At 44.8% G+C, this 22,663-nt stretch overlaps 1 protein-coding gene across 1 annotated transcript; it reads right to left on the bottom strand.

Annotated features, from left to right (window-relative positions):
• Positions 1 to 1,338: 1,338 nt before the first annotated feature.
• Positions 1,339 to 22,662, bottom strand: LOC106564953 (insulin-like growth factor-binding protein 4). Its single transcript, XM_014131503.2, has 4 exons — positions 21,439 to 22,662; positions 11,823 to 11,986; positions 11,119 to 11,244; positions 1,339 to 5,452 (listed from the first exon to the last, which is right to left on the bottom strand). Exons 1-4 carry the CDS (start codon positions 21,797 to 21,799, stop codon positions 5,315 to 5,317), a joined length of 789 nt encoding a protein of 262 aa, XP_013986978.1. The 5' UTR covers positions 21,800 to 22,662; the 3' UTR covers positions 1,339 to 5,314.
• Position 22,663: the final 1 nt, after the last annotated feature.

The following is a 22,663-nucleotide window of genomic DNA, read 5'->3' on the forward strand; positions in this document are numbered from 1 at the left end:
GACATTTTTGTAATTTTTTCTTTATGGCTCTGCCATAATCCACTTGTTGTTTGATTTGTTAGGCTATTGATCATGGTGTGACCCTCTATTTGTATTGTCTTCCAACACGACCTTGAATACAGTTCAAATACCTTGAATACAGAAAAAAACGTTACTATTTTCTCTGCGACAGTTATTTAGAAAGGCCCATTGAGATAGCACTGTTCGATATCTATGGATAGGCCAGCTTACATACATTGACCTCCATCACTGCATCACTTACTTGATGTGTGGCACCTGTTATGCAGTACTCCATTATATTTCGTAATTATTTCATATAGCCCATTGTTCATGTACTGGGCAGAAGTGTGCAGAGATGGATGACCCCTAGACTAAATGCCAGATGTAAGGGCTTAACTGACACATCCCCAGGCCTCCTAGGCACAGCTCTGGGATTCTGGATGCCTGCAGGCTGGGAAAGTCCAATCCCATTTTAAATCAAGCAGAGGATTCCACGTATATCCCTATTGACTTCCCATTTTGGATTAGGCACAGGATTTTTCTCTGAAAGTCCTGGAGTATTCTGATTCAGGCACAGTTCTTCTTAAGCCTGTAGGGCTCACCAATAGACTCAGGCAGTGGAACTAAGCAGCCTTGAAAGTTTACTCTGGTGGTGGACCATGCAGGTATTTTTAGAAGCGGTGGCAGTCACATTATTATGATGTATCATTCCTAAGGTATTCGTTGGACATGCCTTGAGTATTACTTTTAATGACGTGTATATTTAAGTGGAGTTAGAAAATATATTTCTGTTAACAAGTCTTCAAAAGTTACATCCGGCAAAATACATTCTTGACATTTTTCAGATGTTCAGTTGACAGAAACTTCAGCCTTTCTGACTCGGTTCTTTGACCTGTAGCTATGATTGTGTGGTGGACCTGGAAAATAGTAATGAGATTATGTTTTTCTTAGCCTTTGATGGTCCAGACATAATGATTGAAACAACCCATTTAGAAGTGCACCCTCAGTTCTTGTGCAATCAGTATGGCCTACACTTAGCACAGTATGCACTTTCCCTGAACTCAGTATATTATTTTTTACCTTTATTTAACTAGGCAAGTCGGTTAAGAACAAATTCTTATTTTCAATGACAGCCTAGGAACAGTGGGTTAACTGCCTTGCTCAGGGACAGAACAACAGATTTTTACCTTGTCAGCTCAGGGATTCAATCTTGCAACCTTTCGGTTACTAGTCCAGCGCTCTAACCACTAGGCTACCTGCCGCCCCAGTATCTCCTGTGTGGTGGAATATTTTACATGCCATGCAGCCGTTTAGAGAGGAAAAGAATCAGGCGAGAGATCAGATGCTACACGTTTATGATTTCATTCGATCTAATACAATGTATACAATTCTCTCATAGAGTAAACATTTCTAAGGTAGTGAAATCATTATTCCATAACAAGCACAAATTCTTGCTGCGTTTTCTTCACTGTTTGTAAAGCATGGCCCTGTTCTGGACCACGCATACAAGATCTTGACATGTTTAAACCCAGTATATAGTTAGGCTACACAAGCAAAAGTTACCTTGAATCTTTTTACAGTAGAATTAACAGGTAAAGTCCAAGGCAAACAGGAATATCCCTCAGAAATACAAAGACAGTAGAGCAAAAGTTAGAGATCAAGTAATATAGTGTAAGTATACACAGTTGAATGTAAATTAAACACTGAAGGTCTTGGATCCAAAAGGAAAAACAGGACCATTGACTTGAAACATAGCACTATTTTACCTAGAGATAATATCTACAGTAGCACAGAAATGGAATGTTCTACTGTATGACTCATGTGACTTTTTTTTTTAACCTTTATTTAACTAGGCAAGTCTGTTAAGAACAAATTCTTATTTACAATGACAGCCTGCTTGTAAAGATAAGGCCTTAGACTTATGTATAGTGTTTTATTCATTCAGTACATGACAAGGGAATATAATGTAATGTACACAAAGCACTCCTATAGTTTTTGGGGTTTCGTGCGTCAAAATACCCTTGCTCATAACATCTTTGGAGATGCCTTTCATTGTTCATGTCACTTCATTGTGTTTGGAATACAATCAACTCATCAGCTACAGTATATCCTCCTTCCTTAATACCATTTCTTATGTCTTTCTAGTTGGGAATGACATCCGTAGCTTTGTTGAAGTTATGTGTGATTACGGTGAAGAACAAGGAATTTTTACAATGACAATTCAAATATGACCAGCTTTTGGAAGATGGGCTTTTCATTGGGGGCTGCTGGGGAGGAACTGCTCTTATGTAGTCTAGGGGAATAGTGGATGTCATGGTGGAATGTGGTGGAAAGCAAGAGCATCCCGTTTCATTGAATAGCCTCAGAGAGCCAAAAATACATTTTAGGGACTTGTCTATTGAGAAAAAGCTAATATAAACTATTAGTGATCATCAAGAGGCTCAGTTTCAAGGTTAATGACCCAGAAGCAGGCAAAACTGGACGTGTGTTCAACCAGCCCACTGGGGATGTTTGTTTGTTGGTCACAGTTTTGGTCAAAGTTTACCATATGTAGGTTAAGTAAATGTCTACAGGTTAGTAATTAGTTCAGAAGATAAGTCATTGATTGAGGGACTGCTAGGTAAACTACAACAGTATTACCATACAATATCCCATAGATCCTTTGGATAACTTTGGCAGTTTTTTTATTATATATATTTTTTTTACAAGGAAGCAAGTTACAGATACAGTACAGTTGGGTAAGTCCGCAATAATTGTCTTTGGCCCGGCTTATGTCTGGTCATGTCACACATCGACCCAAATGTCTTTGATATTGTGATTCTGAATGGCAATGTAATACAGCTGGTTTTCTATCTACTTTGTCCCCAGGCTGGGAGGTGTGAACGTTCAATGTTGCCTAATGAAATGAGATGTTTCCGTCCCAACATTTACTACCCATGGTAGCAATGACAGTACAACCATGAGAAAGGGCGTTGCTATGTTGGGCTTAGTTGGACTTGCTACAGTATGTGTTCTGCTGCTCTGGATAACAGCCAGAGGAAAGGCCTTGAATGACTTCTAGGCTCCTCTGTCAAACCAGAGGGGTATGTGAGAGAAAGAGTGAATGGTAAAAGTTGTGTGCCTTACAGACACAATGTGGCTTTGTGAGAGCAAATCAGTGCAATCCCAATGTAGCTTGGACTCTCTAGCGCTCTATCACTCACACTGTCTCTATTCCCTCTCCCTCTAGTCTATCTACTCACATCTCTGCTGACAAAAAGAGCTGCCTATCATTTGTAGGAGTCTGTTTTTGGACAACCCGTCCTGCACTCTTCTTTCAGTTCTTGAAAGAGGAAGCAGGACAACTGCTGCCCACGTCCGTCTGGTTTACACCCTCGGCACTGTCCCCTCGCTCTACATGAAGCTAACTGTGCCAGTGTACTGTTAACACCAATAATGAATGTCCAGGCGAGATGAATCCTTCCTGGAGTCAATTAGTAACCCAACTCTCTCAGGGGAGGATTAAGTGCACTATCCATTTCTAGAAATTACAAACGACCGACCTCACTGAACTCACTGATCAGACTGTCCTGTATTCAAGGGTCGTCTTCTCTCCTGTACTCCCTATGGTCCACAGGTTTAGCCTGAGTCAGTCAATCAACCAATCACATCATAGATCATAGCCCGAGGGAACCAATCATGATCTTTTCCACCCATTTGCAATACAGTACAATCAAATCGCCGTAGGGATGTTAACAGTCTTGTCCATGTAGTATATGTGGAAGGTATGTAGAGTATGATGCACCAGTAAGTTTGTCAACATAATAATACAAATCAATGATTCCTTGGCTCATATACTGCTTCATCGATGATGTCAAACCTGATAACTGGCTCTGCCAGAGTAAAAGTCAAGGGTGTTCACTTATTTAACTGGAGGGAGTCCATGTATGACCAGGATGCTATCTCTCTGTGAGGTTTCTAATGTTATTATATAGACATCTGATGTTTCTCCAAACATTTCAACTAGCTAGCAATTACAGAGGCTGTCTAGAGCGTGTTTTTTCATCATGCAGTCATTAAGTCCTCTTCTCTTATAGCCATAAGAAGTTTTCACTAGCCACACATGCTACAATCATGCAAAGTCACTACATTAGTCCATGAAACAGTCAGGCGGTTAACACTAGTAATGCTCCCACTGATATCTCTATATTTACTTGTATATTTTATTTCATCAATGTAGTATAAAACTTGGAGATATTTGTGTGACAGCTAGACAGTATTTGTGGTCAGTCACACATTTAGGCCATTCTAAGATTGTCCCCCTCATCTGGGAGTTTGTATCTCTGTCTCCTTCTAAAAACAATCCCCCAAAAAGCACAGGGGGAAAAAAAACATTTTTGGCACAATGAGTGTATAGCACCACTATAAGCTACACAATACTGCCAACAAGCAGTCTCTTGGTTGGAAAGAAATCCTGTATATAGAAGCATATTCATACAAACATGAGAGCAGCAGCACTGGCGTCTTAGCACTTCAGCCCCAGCTGGAGAAACAAGATTATCCTATCAGCAGTGTACAGAGTCCTGAGCCCAGCTATGCTGCCAGTCCCCCTGGACAAATAAGCCAGAGAGAGAGCTCCCAGTCAAAGAGAAGGGGGGATGTGGAGAGGAGGGAGAGAAGGGGGAGAGCGATAAAGCACATCTATTCTGGGTCCCTCTCAGAGGTACAGTTTATTCTTTCAAAAGTAATCTCTCTTTTCACGACATGTCTCCAAATGTTGTGAAAAGCTGCGGCTTATCATCAATTGGTAATTCTCTCTCTCACACACACTCCAAATATTCATTATTTTCTACAGCTGCTGCTGAATGGTCGATGTTGAGCCATGTTAGGACACTTAACTCATGCGTAAAGTTTTTATGTTTTTTTGTTTCAAAGATGCTAAGAGATGGAAATCAGAGTTCAACTAAACTATACAAAACCAATGTTGTCCTGTTTTGAGAAGAATGATTACAACACTTTTATTCGGGGGCCTGTTGTTTGCCACCTGTTATTTAAAGCAAGAGCATCTTCCCAACTTCACAGAATCGTAAAATACACACATGTGCTCAAAAAGATGCATACAGACATACACTCACACACGGAAACAAACAATAATAAAATAACAAAATTCTATGGTTTCCTTTTATCTTTTTCATATTAAGCAAGTACCGTTAGCCTCACGTGAAGTGAGGCTTTAGGGTTAAGTCCTTTCCTTCCATAGTTGTAACTAAACAGCACCAGTAGAATTTGGCTGGCCCTAAGCCCTAGCCCCCCAGGGGCCCTGCCGGTCCCCTCCTCACTCTCTCATGGTTGCAGTCATTAGCTGGTGGCAGTCCAGTTCCCCACGCAGCTCCAGGGGCCCCGGAAGCCTCATGCCCGTCTTCTGGTCGACACACCAGCACTTTCCCCGCTGCCCGTCACGTGCTGGCTGGCACTGTAGACACAAGAAACAAGACAGGTTTCAGTCACAAGCCAAATGATATACTAGTTTATACTATTTGACAAAAACAGAATCATTTCAAACCTTGATTACATTGTGATACGATCAGATATGCCTCTCTATGTATGCATGGGAATACTTGGGAACAGATTTCCTAAATTAAAATCACTTTGAGCTGATTTCCTGGTGATTCTATAGTATTTTATGTCCAACAATGAAATATATATTTTTGTCTCAGAAAACTTTGTCTCAGAAAACAACATGGAGCCTGAGGAAGACCAGTGGAATTAGTCGTAAATCTGTTCAGCTATCATTGTCACATCCTGACCCTTGTAAGATGTAATTTTCTATAGTAGAGTGGTCAGGTCGTGACGGGGTGTTTTTGGGTGGTTTTCTGGTTATTTTTTTTATATGTGGGTTTCTTGGTTTCTATTTCTATGTTGGGGTTGTTGGGATGATCTCCAATTAGAGGCATCCGGTTCTCGTTGTCTCTAATTGGAGATCATATTTATGTAGGGGGTTTTTCCACTTGTGTTTGTGGGTTGTTAAATTTTGAGTAGTGTTATTTTCTCTGCATCACGATTTGTTGTTTTGTTGTTACAAGTATTTTGGTGTATTGCAAATGTTTCACGGAATAAATAAATATGTGGAACTACAACCATGCTGCGCGTTGGTCCGATCCTTTGAAGAGCTGTGACAATCATTCCACTCGTTGCCACTCCTGTCATGCTAAGCTTTGGCATATGACACGGAGTACAAGGAATGGAACGTTAGCTAAACAGACTGGTACCCAGGCTAGTGTGGCCCATGTACAGTTGAAGTCGGAAGTTTACATACGCCTTAGCCAAATACATTTAAACTCAGTTTTTCACAATTCCTGACATTTAATCCTAGTAAACATTCTTAGGTGTCTTAGGTCAGTTAGGATCACCACTTTTTTTTAAGAATGTGAAAGGTCAGAATAATAGTAGAGAGAATTATTTACTTCAGCTTTTATTTCTTTTATCACATTCCCAGTGGGTCAGAAGTTTACATACACTTAATTAGTATTTGGTAGCATTGCCTTTAAATTGTTTAAATTGGGTCAAACGTTTCTGCTAGCCTTCCACAAGCTTCCCTCAATAAGTTGGGTCAATTTTGGACCATTCCTCCTGACAGAGCTGATGTAACTGAGTCAGGTTTGTAGGCCTCCTTGCTCGCACACACTTTTTCAGTTCTGCCCAATCATTTTCTATGGGATTGAGGTCAGGGCTTTGTGATGGCCACTCAAATACCTTGACTTTGTTGTCCTTAAGCCAGTTTGCCACAACTTTGGAAGTATGCTTGGGGCCATTGTCCATTTGGAAAACCCATTTGCGACCAAGCTTTAACTTCCTGACTGATGTCTTGAGATGTTGCTTCAATATATCCACATCATTTTCCTCCTTCATGATGCCATCTATTTTGTGAAGTGCACCAGTCCCTCCTGCAGCAAAGCACACCCACAACATGATGCTGCCACCCCCGTGCTTCATGGTTGGGATGGTGTTCTTCGGCTTGCAAGCCTCCCCCTTTTTCCTCCAAACATAACAATGGTCATTCTGGCCAAAAAGTTATATTTGTGTTTCATCAGACCAGAGGACATTTCTCCAAAAAGTACGATCTTTGTCCCCATGTGCAGTTGCAAACCGTAGTCTGGCTTTTTTATGGTGGTTTTGGAGCAGTGGCTTCTTCCTTGCTGAGCAGCCTTTCAGGTTACGTCGAAATAGGACTCGTTTTACTGTGGATATAGATACTTTTGTACCTGTTTCCTCCAGCATCTTCACAAGGTCCTTTGCTGTTGTTTTTCTGGGATTGATTTGCACTTTTCGCACCAAAGTACGTTCATCTCTAGGAGACAGAACGTGTCTCCTTCCTGAGCGGTATGACGGCTGTGTGGTCCCATGGTGTTTATACTTGCGTACTATTGTTTGTACAGATGAATGTGGTACCTTCAGGCGTTTGGAAATTGCTCCCAAAGATGAACGAGACTTGTGTAGGTCTTCAATTCTTTTTCTGAGGTCTTGGCTGATTTCTTTTGATTTTCAAGCAAAGAGGCACTGAGTTTGAAGGTAGGTCTTGAAATACATCCACAGGTACACCTCCAATTGAATGAAGTTATGTTAATTACCCTATCAGAAGCTTCTAAAGCCATAACATCAATGTCTGGAATTTTCCAAGCTGTTTAAAGGCACAGTCAACTTAGTGTATGTAAACTTCTGACCCACTGGAATTGTGCTACAGTGAATTATAAGTAAAATAATCTGTCTGTATGTCACGTCCTGACCAGCAGAGGGCGTATTGCTTAGTCTAGGTCAGGATGTGGCAGGGGGTTTGTCTTTGTTAAATGTTGGGTTGATGATTGGGACTTCCAATTGAAGGCAGGTGTGTATAGTTGCCTTTGATTGGAAGTCCTATATAGGTGTGTGTGTTTGTCTTTGGGGTTGTGGGGAATTATTCTGTGTATAGCCTTGTGCCTTACCAGACTGTTTTTTTGTCGATTGTTCGTTCTTTGTTATTTTGGTGTTCATTTTGTATTTATTAAAAGAGGAAGATGAGCATACACATACCTGCTGCGTTTTGGTCCTCTTCTCTCCAGTACGACATTTTTAAGGATGAGTACGACTTATTTTATGACAGAATCACCCACCAAGCAGCAGAAGAAGGACCAGAGGGACTTCGAGTTGGACTGGCGGGAGAAGTGGACCTGGGAGGAAGTTCTGGACGGAGCCGGACCTTGGCACCAGGCTGAGGATTATCGCTGCCCGCAGTGGTAAATTGAGGCAACCAAGGCAGAGAGGCGTAGGTACGAGGCCATGGACGCGCTGAGGGTGAAGCACGAGAGGCACCCCCAATCATTTTTTGGGGGGGGGCACACGGGTAGTTTGGCTAGGCGTAAGAAGAGCCGGAAGCCAGCTACCCGTGGTTATATGGAGGAGCGTATGGGGTGGAGAGCGCTATGTTTCGCTGAGGAGCGCACTATCTCACCCATACGCACGCACAGTCCGGTGCGCGTTATTCCAGCCCCTCGCAGGTGCCGTGCTAGAGCGGGCATCCAGCCTGGTAGGAGGATGCCTGCGCAGCGCATCTGGTCGCCGGTACGCCTCCGAGGACCAAGCTACCCAACTCCCGCTCTACGCACGGCTACCATCAGGCCCCTGCACAGCCCAGTCTGCCCTGTACGAGCACCCCGCTCGTACAGGGCTACTAGTTCCATCCAGCCAAGGCGGGTTGTGCAGGAGGTAAGATCTAGACCGACTGTGTGCCTCCATAGCCCTGGGTTTCCAGCTCCTGTCTCTCGTGCGGACCCGGAAGTGCGTCAACCCAGTCCGACTCGTCCTGTTCCCGCTCCCCGCACTAGCCTGGAGGTGCATGTACATAATCTGGTAAGCCCAGTACCAGCACCACGCACCAGGCTACAAGTGCGTCAACCCAGCCATGCCAGTCAACAGTCATCAGAGCTGCCCGCCAGTCAACAGTCGTCATCAGAGCTGCCCGCCAGTCAACAGTCGTCATCAGAGCTGCCCGCCAGTCAACAGTCGTCATCAGAGCTGCCCGCCAGTCAACAGTCGTAATCAGAGCTGCCCGCCAGTCAACAGTCGTCATCAGAGCTGCCCGCCAGTCAACAGTCGTCATCAGAGCTGCCCGCCAGTCAACAGTCGTCGTCAGAGCTGCCCGCCAGTCAACAGTCGTCGTCAGAGCTGCCCGCCAGTCAACAGTTGTCAGAGCTGCCCGCCAGTCAACAGTTGTCAGAGCTGCCCGCCAGTCAACAGTCGTCAGAGCTGTCCGCCAGTCAACAGTCGCCAGAGAGGTCAGACTGCGCTGAACTGCCGGAGTTAAAAGAGGAAGATGAGCATACACATACCTGCTGCGTTTTGGTCCTCTTCTCTCCAGTACGACATTTTTAAGGATGAGTACGACTTATTTTATGACACTGTAAACAATTGTTGGAAAAGTTACTTGTGTCATGCACAAAGTAGATGTCCTAACCGACTTGCCAAAACTATAGTTTGTTAACAAGAAATTTGTGGAGTGGTTGAAAAACAAGTTTTAATGACTTCAACCTAAGTGTATGTAAACTTCCGACTTCAACTGTAGATGTTTGGAAATGTACGCCCATGTATGCTCATATACGTCCATGTAGGTATCTGGAAATGGCAAACAGTTTTATACTACCCTTTGTTGTTGATTTCAGTGAACACTTGGGTTACATCCTTGCACGCACGATAGAAGAGAGCAATATGTACTGCAATAATTTCTTTACCATGTTGCACGACTCTCCTCAGCTCGGAAAAAAACCCAATAACAACGGTGGTAGGGCGGCCAGTGGCGACGTTTCCCCCCCACTGCGGATTCCATCTTTAAGGTACCTTAAAATTCAAACCTGAGGAACCTTCAAAATCAAACCACTGTTATATTTGACATTGTTCCCTTAGTTAATAACTTTCTCTCAAGCCCCTCAATCTCACCAGTGTGAATATGAATCAATTGAATAGAAACTCAAAGTTGTATGAATCATAACCACTGAGTGATAAGTATCTGTACATAACCTGGGGTGGTTTTGAAACACCCCATCAGCTTGGCTCAACTTTCCTATTGAGATTCCTCCTGTGCAATGAAAAGATGCCCGATGACCTCTCATAACCTTAGTTATGCTCACAAAGGGTGCTGTAAAGTTCTACCACAATGCAATTATAGATCAACAGTAAACAGATGCCTTTTACACACTATAAAGAGCAGACAAGGGTACTTTAACTGTGTTACACAATCAAGCCTAACCCCAGACTCTGATGCCCTTGGCATGGTAAGCCTTTTATCACTGACTGACTCTGCTACGCCTGTTGCTTTGTAGCGTATTCAGCTCTACAGAGCAACAAGCCTTATCTAGCTCCATGTTCTCAGATTCGTCCCAGTCTTATCTACAAAGTCGCCCATTTCAGACATAGCAAGAAATAATTGCTTCGAAAAGCTAATGACATCTATCACAGCAATGAAGCGATTACTGTCAACCATTTTGGGTTAACCACTGTGTTGTATATACATGGTTCAACTCAGATTTTCTTTGATAAATCACTGCTTGTCTGTAGATGTAGAGTCTTGGCAGGAGAAAATGCTCACATAAAACAATGCTGTTACACAGACATTTTGTGTTTTGGCTAATAGATCAGTGACGAAGTTAGAGGGGATTGTTTGCGTAGTGTGTTCGTATGTGCCTGTCTGATACCAGACCGAGTGAATGATAGATGATCGGATCTCGCTTGCTAAAGACCTTCTCCACAGACTACCTGGATAAATGTCTGCATCCAAAATGGAACGATATTCCTTATAGTGGTCTACTTTTTTGGTAGTGCCCAATATTTACATTTAGCAGACGCTCTTACCCAGAGCGACTTACAGTAGTGAATGCATACATTACATTTCTTTTTTCTTCTTTTTTTGTACTGGCCCCCCGTGGGAATCGAATCCACAACCCTGGCATTGCACACACCATGCCGAACCCACACCAATATGGCTCTGGTTAAAAGTAGTGCACTATATAAGGAATAAATAAGGTGCCATTTCGGAGTATGTCAAGGAGTACTTCCTGAATAGTGCATAATATAGAGAACAGTGGGATAATAACTACTTGTCAGTCGACAAACCTGCTTGGCATGGAAGTCTCCGTTCTTGTCACAGTTGGGTATGGGGATGCTGTAGAGATCCTCGTGAGTGCGAGTGTTGGACACCAGTCGGTCCAGCGCTCTCTGCAGCTCAGCACGACATGGAGCCTGAGGAACACCGGTGGAATTAGTCGTAAAATCTGTTCAGCTATCATTCCACTCCTTGCCACTCCTGTCATGCTAATCTTTGGCATATGACACGGAGAATAAGGAGTGGAAGGTTAGCTAAACAGACTGGTACCCAGGCTTGTGCGGCCCATGTAGATGTTTGGAAATGTACGCCCATGTATGCTCATAAACATATACATGTAGGTATCTGGAAATGGCAAACAGTTTTATACTACCCTTTGTTGTTGATTTCAGTGAACACCTGGGTTACGTTTCATGAGATGACCATTAAATGTTGAGTGCTGCAAATAACGAATAGGTTACATGCTGTTTGTAACCTAACTGCTAAACTTAGTGATTTTGATCTGTAAAATAGTCATTGAAAACACCTGTTAGACCTGTGTCGGTCTAGTAACTAGACTCAAAGAGACTCTAGTTGAAAGTTATGGGGTGACATTATTTTTTACATCCAGCACCTGCTCAAATACTTTAAATGTTCGTATGTAATGTTTTCCTATACGTGATCTTTATGTGTAATCTTTTCCTATACGGAGGTGAATGGTGGTTGGTGCGCTCACCAGGGCAGCCTTCGGGTCCTCCCTGGCGTTATTGCTTCTCTGATTGGTGGATTTGGCGGGGTGGCGGGCCAGGGTCTTCTGGATGCAGCGCTTGTCCTGGGGACTGCAGCGGATGTTGCTGTTATTGGGATGCTCAGGGATGATCTCATCCTGTCTGTCCATCGCTGTGGGATACAAGAGTTAACATTGAGTCACAGCACTACAAGTCACATAATTGTATTTAAACCTTTATTTATCCAGTAAGTCCTATCAATGTCAAGAGACCTCTTTTACAAGGGAAACCTCTAGAGCTACAACCAACACAACACATGAAAGACTCGCAATCCCAACCCGTACAAAGTCGCAAATCATACATGTCACAACACAAGAGTTAAAACAATAGACCATGACATTTTTGACAGGCTTCTCTGTAAATTACACTGCCTCTCAGAGGCTTTACGCAATTTGTTGATTGCATGAAAATGTATAATTTAATGTACCTAATTTACAGCATATTACTGACCTGACCCAACGCAAATGTTGTCATACCAACACAGAGCTATCTTTCCATTAATATGTGTATGGGACCAATAACATTTGATTTGATTTGATGAAAACACAATGGGTAATTGTAGGCTAAGAACCGGGCTTAGCATCAAGGACAAACAGTGGTGTTCCCACTCAGGGGGGTAAAGTACAGTAATCTCAATTTGGACCTCAACTCTCTTGGTCTTCCTTTAACCACTGGCACCATACTTCTGCCAAGGAGAGCTATTGATGCATTTGAAAGGACCACCCCCTCTCTCCTCACTGCCTGGCTACCCATTGTGGCCTGTGCCACATTTACCTTGCAATAATCCTCCAGTTCTTTGGCCCTGCAGGCAGCCAGCTGTTTCCTAAGGAAACTGTCCCCCCCCCCACCCCTCCACCTCCCCTACAGCAAAAGAAACCCTCACTGTGCCAGATGGAGATTGGAAGAGGGTATTTTGCAGTGTCACAAGGTGCCGGTGGGCAAAGGTATGGAGTGTGGAGAGATTTACAGCTGTTTTGTTCTGGCTTGACTGTTCACCTGTGGCCTTTGCAGGGTTGGTTGGTAACCCAAACAACTTTTTCCCCCACCAACTGTTCTTTGCTGTTCTGCTTGTGACCTGTGGCATTTCATGGGTTGGCACTGCAACCATAGCACCCAGAGCCTGGGCTTTAGTGCTGCCTTGAGCTTTGTCTGTCAGATCACTGGAAAGATCAAAGCACAAATGGTGTCTTACGTCAGTGTGGCGTAATACTAGTTGCTTCTGGGAACCTACTTTCTCTCATAGTCAGATCTTCTGCATTGCCCTCTCTGACCTTTCCACGTTTTCCAAGGGAATTTACTCTGTAATTAGGATTAAATAGCAATTAGCTTTCAACAGGTTTTGTTGTGAAGTTATTTTTGTTATTGAACAACGGATAGACTAGCCTACTCATGAGGTAAGCTGACCTTTGCCTGTTTCAGACTTGGGGTAAAGGGCTTTTCCATTAGCTATTCTAGTCAGATTTTACTAATGAGACGAGAGGTTTACATTTCTATACCGTACCTCTCTATGTGAGGTTGAGGTGAGGGAGTTGCTCTGAAGTTGATTGACAGGCTGTGCTCTGCTGACCGGGGGTTTGTATATTTCTGTTGGCCTTACTCATCAGCACTTTACGACTTCAGCTGTTTTCCCGTCTCCCCATAAGTTGTTCTTTCCCTCTTTTGCCATTTAGCGGTTTGCCGAATCCATGCTCTTTTGGAGTGCCATTTCATACAAGCCCAAAGTTATTTAAAAGTGGGTCAGGGGTGCCATGTCCTGTTTGCTGCCACCGCTGTTCTCCAGGGAGGAAGCTGCTGCTTCATTGTGTGGTTTCAGGAGGATTGTATCAACATCTCAGCTTCAAACACAGGCAGGCTAAGGCACAAGGCAGGCTGCAATGATGAAGAACAGAAAGGGCGGGATGCACTCCAGGAAAAAAATCCAAGTATAATCTTCTTTTAATAAAAAATTATAATGTTAAACAAATAGAAAAAAAAACCGGGGCCAACCATTTCAGCTAGATTCCTTTGTCAAGAGTTATGATGAAGAACACAAGTATGGACAGTGTGCAGTACGCACTCGCATCCAACCCCAGCCAAAGGTGCATAGCCAAGATAAAGAAAGACTCGATTTTAAGACTGTTCTGATAAAGGTTCTATCATTTCCCTCTGTTTTGACAGCGTTTAAAAACCAAAGGCCATGAACATGTCAACAGGGAGGTTCATGTAAAGTTAACGTGTGTTCAAGAGCTGCTGGATCCCTCAAACCGTCATCTTCCGTCATGTCATTGAATTAGTGCAGACAAGTCTGCAACCGACCGAGTTGCAAACCATTTTTCAGTCATTTTCTCTGACTTAACCTTCCTCCAGTGAGGTGTTTGCCAGGGAATGTTGGTGGTGTGTTCCCACTCCCAGCCCACAGAGGTTCAGAGGGTGGCATGGAACTCCAATGTTCCAGTTGCAGCTGTCACTGGGAGTCTGGATGGAGCATGTGTACTAGTCTCAACACTGTCCTGGGGGACATGGCTCCGTAGGCTGGACTTTGTTACACTATATAGCATTATAGTATGTCAGCTAGCGAGATGCTTATCGTCAGCCGTCATTGCATCAGTGGAAATCTGGATGAGGAGACAGTGGGCGTTTGGCACGCTTAAATGTAAACAGTGCACGTTTGACACAACTTGTCTCCCACTGCATATCCTACGTCAACTCATTGCTCTATATGTAAGCTGGCATTAGCAAGAATGTGTACAATCTGTTTAACTAAAGTGTTACCCTCCACTTTTTGGGGGGTATTTTAAGCTTATTGGTCCATAGTTCTTTGTGTGGCATATTTCTATACTGTAAAATAATACATGTGGACATTATTACAATAAAAAGGGTTGTGCTCAACTACCCTTCCCTTTTTTTTCTTAAACTTTCATTTTACTTCTCTGCTAAAACCATATAGCAGCCATAAATAGAGGTAGGTACCCCACAAAAGTAGGCCAAAATGAATTATCCATGAAATAAGAACTGAACCATAATTACTGGTTGGTTTGGGTTGTTTTTGCTTATCCACAGTAAGAATATCCCACAAAACAGGATCATGCACGAAAATACAACATAAAACATTACAGCAACACACTGCTCATGCCAATAGTAACATTGTTCATAGTGATTAAGCACGTTTTGATTGCATTATATTTGAGTCTCTAGTGTGCAAACCGTGGGTAAATACATACAACAGGCTTAATTCAAAATTAATGAGCGACTGTTCAAACAATGCACCACTGGCTGAATCCCCTGCCAGATGTTTGTAATATAAGTGTTCGCATGGGATGTTTCCAAACAAAGCATGATGGGAGCGGTTGCTGTTTAATACGTTCACGCATGAACTCACACAGTTTATGAGGGACTTTGATTTCACTGTGCTCCGAGGATTAGGCGTATTTGAATTTGACGGCCAGCTAGCGAGCGCTCATCATCGCTCTGTGTTACTCAGCGTCAGTTGGTTTGTTTGTGTATCTCTGTCTCCACAGCTCCAACACCAGGAGGGGGTCCTAAATCCATGGTTCCATGGAGGGATCAATTAGCTAATCACATTTACTGAGTTCTGCTGCAGAAAGCCCAGCTGTACAAATGGGATAAATACCCAAAGTAAGCAAATAATAAAGACCAAAACATGCCATCAGGGACATCTGCAATTGGTTTGCCCTATTCCCCAACATATCCTCATTGGCCACAGAGAAATGATTGAATCAGTTTCATAATTCCAGTGAGCACACAGACAAGTGTTTTCCTCACATCATAAGAAGAACAGGAGTTGTGGATGGTTGACAAGAACAGATGGTTGACTAGAAGTGCCACCGATAGGCCTGCCTAAAATGCAGATACATACTGTACATCAGAGACATGTAACTCCTTTAAGATTACCACCAACGTGAATGGTATTCTCAACACCTGACTTCAGTAGTGACATTTCCATTGACATCTGTATCTGCTTGTAAATACTATACAAGTCCAAGTTTAAAAGGTTTGTGAACCATTTTGAATATGACACCAAAGGAGACCCAGTTGGAATGTTAAAATGGATTCCAAGCCCTCATAAGAATCTGTTATTAAGGAACTGCATTAGACCTGCAGGACATGATAAGATGCAGAATGTACTCCAGTACTTACAGTTGCTATGGAAATTGAGTTTACGAATACTGTAGCTTTGAACTTACTTGAAGGAAAGTAACAGAAGGCGTACAGTAGATTGAATCTGGACATGTATTCCTCAGATTTAAATGGTCTGTGCGTCGGTCCATGGAAATGGCAGGCTAGCTTTGGGAAAAGTGTATTTACAAAACATATGAAAATGTTATATTCTGAGTATTGACCGTTTCATTGGGATATGAGGCAGCATCTCAGTCTCTGGGACTGCGGCTTGATGGTAGCATTTCATCTGTACACATACAGTCAATTCAGGATCAGTTATACACCTTCCTCATACGGTGTCCTTTTCTTTGGGAATCCGTTCCATTTTCAAAAACCCTCTTCTATTTTTATCAGACATGTTCACTGTTGCTAGGTCTGGGGCAGTGCGGGAAGCGTCTCAAGGAGATGTACCCCTCGGTTTAATAATGGATAAACCCGGCAAATGTGCCACAAAGGAACTCGTATACTTGTGGCTTGGGTTTTTCTCTTCCTCCCTCTCTCTTCCTCTCTCTCTGTTCTCTCTCTCTTTCCCTTTTCTTCCTGTCTCTCTGGCGCATGGGGTTTCAAAGGCGCTGCACTGAAGTGTTGATGTAAGACTTATTGAGTAGGGCTACGTTGGGGGGTACTTTCCTTCATGACAGGACCCAGGGGGGGTCAACCAAAGCTCAACACTGGGATAGTGGGATTCCAGAACACTGAAAACAAAACATCCAAACATTTCGACACCATTTAGCATTTCATCAATCGCTGACACCCCCTATCTTGTCGAGAGAGTTTACGAGAACTCCCAAACCGCTGAACATTCACACTTTAGCCCACTTCTGCTTCAGCGCTGCTCGCCTCAAACAGACAACACAATGGTGTGGATGGCGAAGTCAGTCAGTAAACAATGTTTAGGGAAAAACATTCAGCCAGATTAAGCAATGCAGAGGACAGTACGAAGCCAAAACCAAGACAGTCAACCTTTTATCATGCACTAAACAGCTTTCCCCCTCTCTCTGATTCCGTTTAGTCACGCTATGTGCTGGCCTAACCTAGACTGGCCTCGCACAGAGCAGAAGGCTCTCATTTCTGCTCTGGCAGCAAGCGTGCCGATGAGCTCATCCTAGCAGAGCTGGACGGTGGGCGATGCGCTCCGGGGCAGGGGGGAGAGGAGCAGCAACTCACCCAGGCCCAGGCGGAAACTGGTGCAGTAGTGCTGGAGACGACTGGAGACTTGAGTCTCTGGAAGTGCATCCAAAATGGCACCATATTCTCCCTAAAGCAGAGTGCTACTTTTGACCAGAGCCCTGAGAATAGGGTGCCATGTCAGACGAAGCCTGGAAGTTGAGGGCTGTTCAAGTCTGTCCAAAGTCTTGCCTTGCTGTACTGCTTGGAACTGGGAGATAGTTCACTGCCATTACCGATAATCTTTGGAGGTCCCGGCAGCAGTGCTGCTGGTTGAAGAAGCGATGTTGGAACAATCAGTGTGGATGAGATCTGGAACAAATGAGTTAATTGCTTCGTTCGAGGTGCGTTTTTACGATCGCTACTAAACTTCTTTGGCATAATGGAATTCGCCACCGTGAAAAACTGCCTACGAGTTCCCCCTGCTTTGGAAGGAGAGGGAGGAAGAATTAAAAAGCAGGAACAGTTTCATCTGCTGCAATCTGAAGAATACGATGGAACAGGAATAGCAGATAAGCCATACAGTATTAGATGTTAAAGTGGAACCAGACCTCTGCTGCTGCAGTAGGAAGAAGAATCTGACTACCGTGAGAGGAAAAAGACAGGAGTTGTATCAAGATGTCTGCAGAGGGACGTGAACAAGACATCTCCAGTAAAAGAGGAGTCAGTCAGTCAGACATCTGCGGTGCCAGTGAAGAGGAGGAGGAGGAATGGGCCCATGAAGAGAGTGAGAATGAATTACTGATTGCAGAGAGCTCTAATAGCCTGAGACTGGCCGCTCTCCATTACAGAGTAATTTCATACAGGCAGACAGGCAGCTTTTATTACCTCCTCTTGTTAAACACACACACACACACACACACACACACACACACACACACACACACACACACACACACACACACACACACACAGTTCCCTGCAATACAACGCACACACACGCTTCACCACGTATTAACATGCTGAGATCGATAACAGGATACACACAGATATGGACATACATTCACACATATGGTGCATACGCCCGCATATACTGCAGCTACATCAATACACAAACACATACACTCACAAATATATACAAATACACTTATAATCCATTCTTTCACATTCAGTTCACACTCACACAGACACTACATGACCACAAGTATGTGGACACCTGCTCGTTTGAAATCTCATTCCAAAATCATGGGCATTAATATGGAGTTGGTCCCCCCTTTGCTGCTATATCAGCCTTTACTCTTCTGGGAAGACTTTCCACTAGATGTTGGAACATTGCTGCAGGGACTTGCTTCCATTCAGCCACAAGAGCATTAGTGAGGTCGGGCACTGATGTTGGGCGATTAGGCCTGGCTCGCAGTCAGCGTTCCAATTCATCCCAAAGGTGTTCAATGGGGTTGAGGTCAGGGTTCTGTGCAGGCCATTCAAGTTCTTCCACACCAATCTCAACAAACCATTTCTCTATGGACCTCACTTTGTGCAACAACGCGACTGAGTCATTGTTGCTCCTAGACATTTCCACTTCACAATAACAGCACTTACAGTTGACCAGGGCAGCTCTAGCAGGCCAGAAATTTGACGAACTGACTTGTTGGAAATGTGGCATCCTAGGACATGCCCTGTTGAAAGTCACTGAGCTCTTCAGTAAGGCCATTCTACTGCTAATGTTTGTCTATGGAGATTGCATGGCTGTGAGCTTGATTTTATACACCTGTCATCAACGGGTATGGCTGAAATAGCCAAATCCACTAATTTGAAGGGGTGACATACTTTTGAACAAACACACACACACACACACACACACACACACACACACACACACACACACACACACACACACACATATACACTGAACACACACGCAAAAACACATGCATACATATACAAACCCACACACAGAGCACGGAAATTTGATCACGCTCTCCGCATCCGATGAGAGTACGACCTTTAAACAGGTCAACATTCACAAGGCCGCAGGGCCAGACAGATTACCACGATGTGTACTCCGAACATGCGCTGACCAACTGGCAAGTGTCTTCACTGACATTTTCAACCTCTCCCTGTCTGAGTCTGTAATACCAACATGTTTCAAGCAGACCACCATAGTCTCTGTGCCCAAGAACACTAAGATAACCTGCCTAAATGACTACCGACCCGTAGCACTCACGTCTGTAGCCATGAAGTGCTTTGAAAGGCTGGTCATGGCTCACATCAACACCATTATCCCAGTAACCATAGACCCCCTCCAATTTGCATACCACCCCAACAGATCCACAGATTATGCGATCTCTATTGCACTCCACACTGCCCTTTCCCACCTGGACAAAAGGAACACCTATGTGAGAATGCTATTCATTGACTACAGCTCAGCGTTCAACACCATAGTGCCTTCAACGCTCATCGCTAAGCGAAGGACCCTTGGGACTAAACACCTCCCTCTGCAACTGGATCCTGGACTTTCGTGACTGCCCGCCCCCCTGGTGGTAAGGGTAGGTAACAACACATCCGCCACGCTGATTCTCAACACGGGGGCCCCTCAGGGGTGCGTGCTCAGTCCCCTCCTGTACTCCCTGTTCACTCATGACTGCATGGCCAGGCACGACTCCAACTCCATAATTAAGTTTGCCGAAGACACAACAGTGGTTGGCCTGATCACCGACAACAACGAGAAAGCCTATAGGGAGGAGGTCAGAGAACTGGCCGTGTGGTGCCAGGACAACCTCTCCCTCAACGTGATCAAGACAAAGGAGATGATTGTGGACTACAGGAAAAGGAGGACTGAGCTCGCCTCCATTCTCATCGAAGGGGCTATGGTGGAGCAGGTTGAGAGCTTAAAGTTCCTTGGTGTCCACATCACCAACAAACTAACATGGTCCAAGCACACCAAGACAGTCATGAAGAGGACACAACAAAACCTATTTCCCCCCAGGAGACTGAGAAGATTTGGCATGGGTCCTCAGATCCTCAAAAGGTTCTACAGCTGCATCATTGAGAACATCCTGACTGGTTGCATCACTGCCTGGTATGGCAACTGCTCGGCCTCCGACCGCAAGGCACTACAGAGGGTAGTGTGTACGGCCCAATACATCACTGTGGCCAAGCTTCCTGCCATCCAGACCTCTATACCAGGCGGTGTTAGAGGAAGGCCCTAAAAATTGTCAAAGACTCCAGCCACCCTAGACCTAGTACCGGAGTGCCAAGTCTAGGTCCAAGGGGCTTCTAAACAGCTGCTACCCCCCCACACTACTGCTACTCTCTGTTATTATCTATGCATAGTCACTTTAATAACTCTACCTGCATGTACCTCAACTAACAGGAGCCCGCACACACTGACTCTGTACCTGTACCCCTTGTATATGGCCTCGCTATTGTTATTTTAATGCTGCTCTTTAATTATTTGTAACTTTTTTTTCTTATTCTTATTTTTTATTTATTTTTGAACTGCATTGTTGTTTAGGGCTTGTAAGTAAGCATTTCACTGTAAGGTCTACACCTGTTGTATTCTGCTCATGTGACAAATAACATTTGATTTGATACTTCCATACACACACACGCCCAGCCATACTATCCCCACAGTGCTTCCCTCTCTGACCGATACCTTTTCTGCTCTGTCTAAGGCAGAAGGTGTCCTTTTACTGTGTACAGCCGGGTGCAAAACAGCGGGGGACTGTGTGCTCTCGGGTCAGGCCATGCGTGAAGAGCTGGTGTGTGTGCTCTGGGCCGAGGCTTAGTGGAGATTAGAGCAAACAAGCAGCACATTGCCACACCCTCCCCAGCTCAGGTAAGAGCAGGGAGCAGGGAGAGAACACTCTGGCCCAGCCCCGGCACCCTGGCCCTCTTAACTGCGTATGGTCCAACCGGACCAGCTATGATCCAACATGAGAGAGGGAGAGAGAGGAAGAGAGGGTGTGAGAGAGATACCAACCAGTCCGCCAGGCTTGATTTACAGTTACGTCATATTATATACAGTACTAACCTGGAAAAAGACTGAGGCTATTGTTGAGGTGTCCTAATTCTGGGTAGGCGTGCCAGTGCGCCATTAAGAGTGTTGCGTACAGTAGCCTAAAATACAATATGGAGAGTCGGACCGCAACTGAAGAAAAGAAGGTGGGATAACATAATGCATCACCCACTTTTAACAGAGGGTGACCACCAGTGATGCCACCTGCACATACAGCCACATCAGTGGATAAACATTAAAGATACCGGTAGCCCACAACCACTCCTTCCCTCTTGTCTCACCTGAGTTCTCTTCCACATCCCTCTCGTCGGTGCACACTCCCTGGCCATGCATGAGCGAGTGGAGGGGCCTCTCCACGTTCCGCGGCGGGTAGCAGCGGAGCCCCGCGCCGCAGCGGGGCGAGTAGACGCCGCAGTGCACCCCCTTGGCCAGGGCGCAGGTGGGGCAGCAGCCACAGCCCGCCTCCCTCACCGTCTCTTCGCAGCTGCCATCAGGCAGCTGGCAGCTGGCCAGCCGCTCCTCAGAGCACACGGGGCAGCGGATGGCCTCCTCCGTCAGACACAGGGTCGCCAGCGAAAGGGCACCCACCGCCCACAGGCCCCAGCAGGGCGGCGCTATAGCCGCACCGCCACCTCGCACCATGGCAGTCCCGAAGGCGTGATCTCAAATCTTTGCCTTTCGATTTCTCTTGCACTTTCCCGCAGTTCGTTTGTTAGTATTCCTTCTGTTTCTCTGCTCTCTCACCCACAACTGTTTGTTCTCTGCTTTAGTTTTGGAGGGTAAGGAGGAGGAGGGAGGCGGTTGGAGGGTTTGGTCTTTGATGTTGCCCGCTGGTTGGTGTTTTGGGTGGCAGGGGTTTTGGCAGGAGTTGGAACACAATGTCCCCGCTGTTATACCTCGCCTTTTCTTAGGCTCGATTTCCTAGCCCTAGGATGTTTGGGAGGTTGGAGAAAGAATTCAGGTAGATCAAAGAATGTTAAATATCTAGTCCTTGCTCTCCCATGCGACGAAAGTCTTTAAGTCTTTGAGTTGCACAAAGTGGTTATTCATATGTTGGGAAGTAGAACAAATGTCCACTGGTCTATTTAGGTGAGTCTTTCTCCCTTCAAGTAGAATTCACACAGAACCCACGAAGCCTCTTATAGTGCAAAGAGAAAAGTCTGTGGTTTGCCAATGTCCAGGTGTAGGGAAGGGGCATCAAGTTTTTCAAGTCGAGTAGCAATTTCGTCTTCCATATGGGGTGCAGTGCAATAGGGTTGCTCCTGAGAATGGCTCTACACGAGTGGTTCCTCTTGGAATTTATACTGCTGGCCAATGGACACGCCTCCTTCTTCAGGGGGAGAGGAGCTGAAAGGCACAGGGAAGAAATGCCAGGCTAAAGCGCTCTCGCTCTCTCTCTCTCCCTCTCTTGCTGTCTCTCACTCATGCTCTCACACAGAGACACACACACACACACATACTCTCTCCCTTACTTTTTCTCTCTCGATCTTGAATGCTCACACAGAA

This window comes from Salmo salar, chromosome ssa12 (assembly GCF_905237065.1).
Source record: "Salmo salar chromosome ssa12, Ssal_v3.1, whole genome shotgun sequence".
In the NCBI taxonomy this organism is placed as follows: Eukaryota; Metazoa; Chordata; class Actinopteri; order Salmoniformes; family Salmonidae; genus Salmo; species Salmo salar.

Coding starts and splice junctions, on each gene's coding strand:
- LOC106564953 (XM_014131503.2), bottom strand. CDS start 21,799: ATGGTGCGAGGTGGCGGTGCGGCTATAGCGCCGCCCTGCTGGGGCCTG. Junction 11,987..21,438: donor GGATGTGGAAGAGAACTCAG/GTGAGACAAGAG, acceptor TGTATCCCACAG/CGATGGACAGACAGGATGAG. Junction 5,453..11,118: donor GAGACTTCCATGCCAAGCAG/GTTTGTCGACTG, acceptor TTGTGTCTACAG/TGCCAGCCAGCACGTGACGG.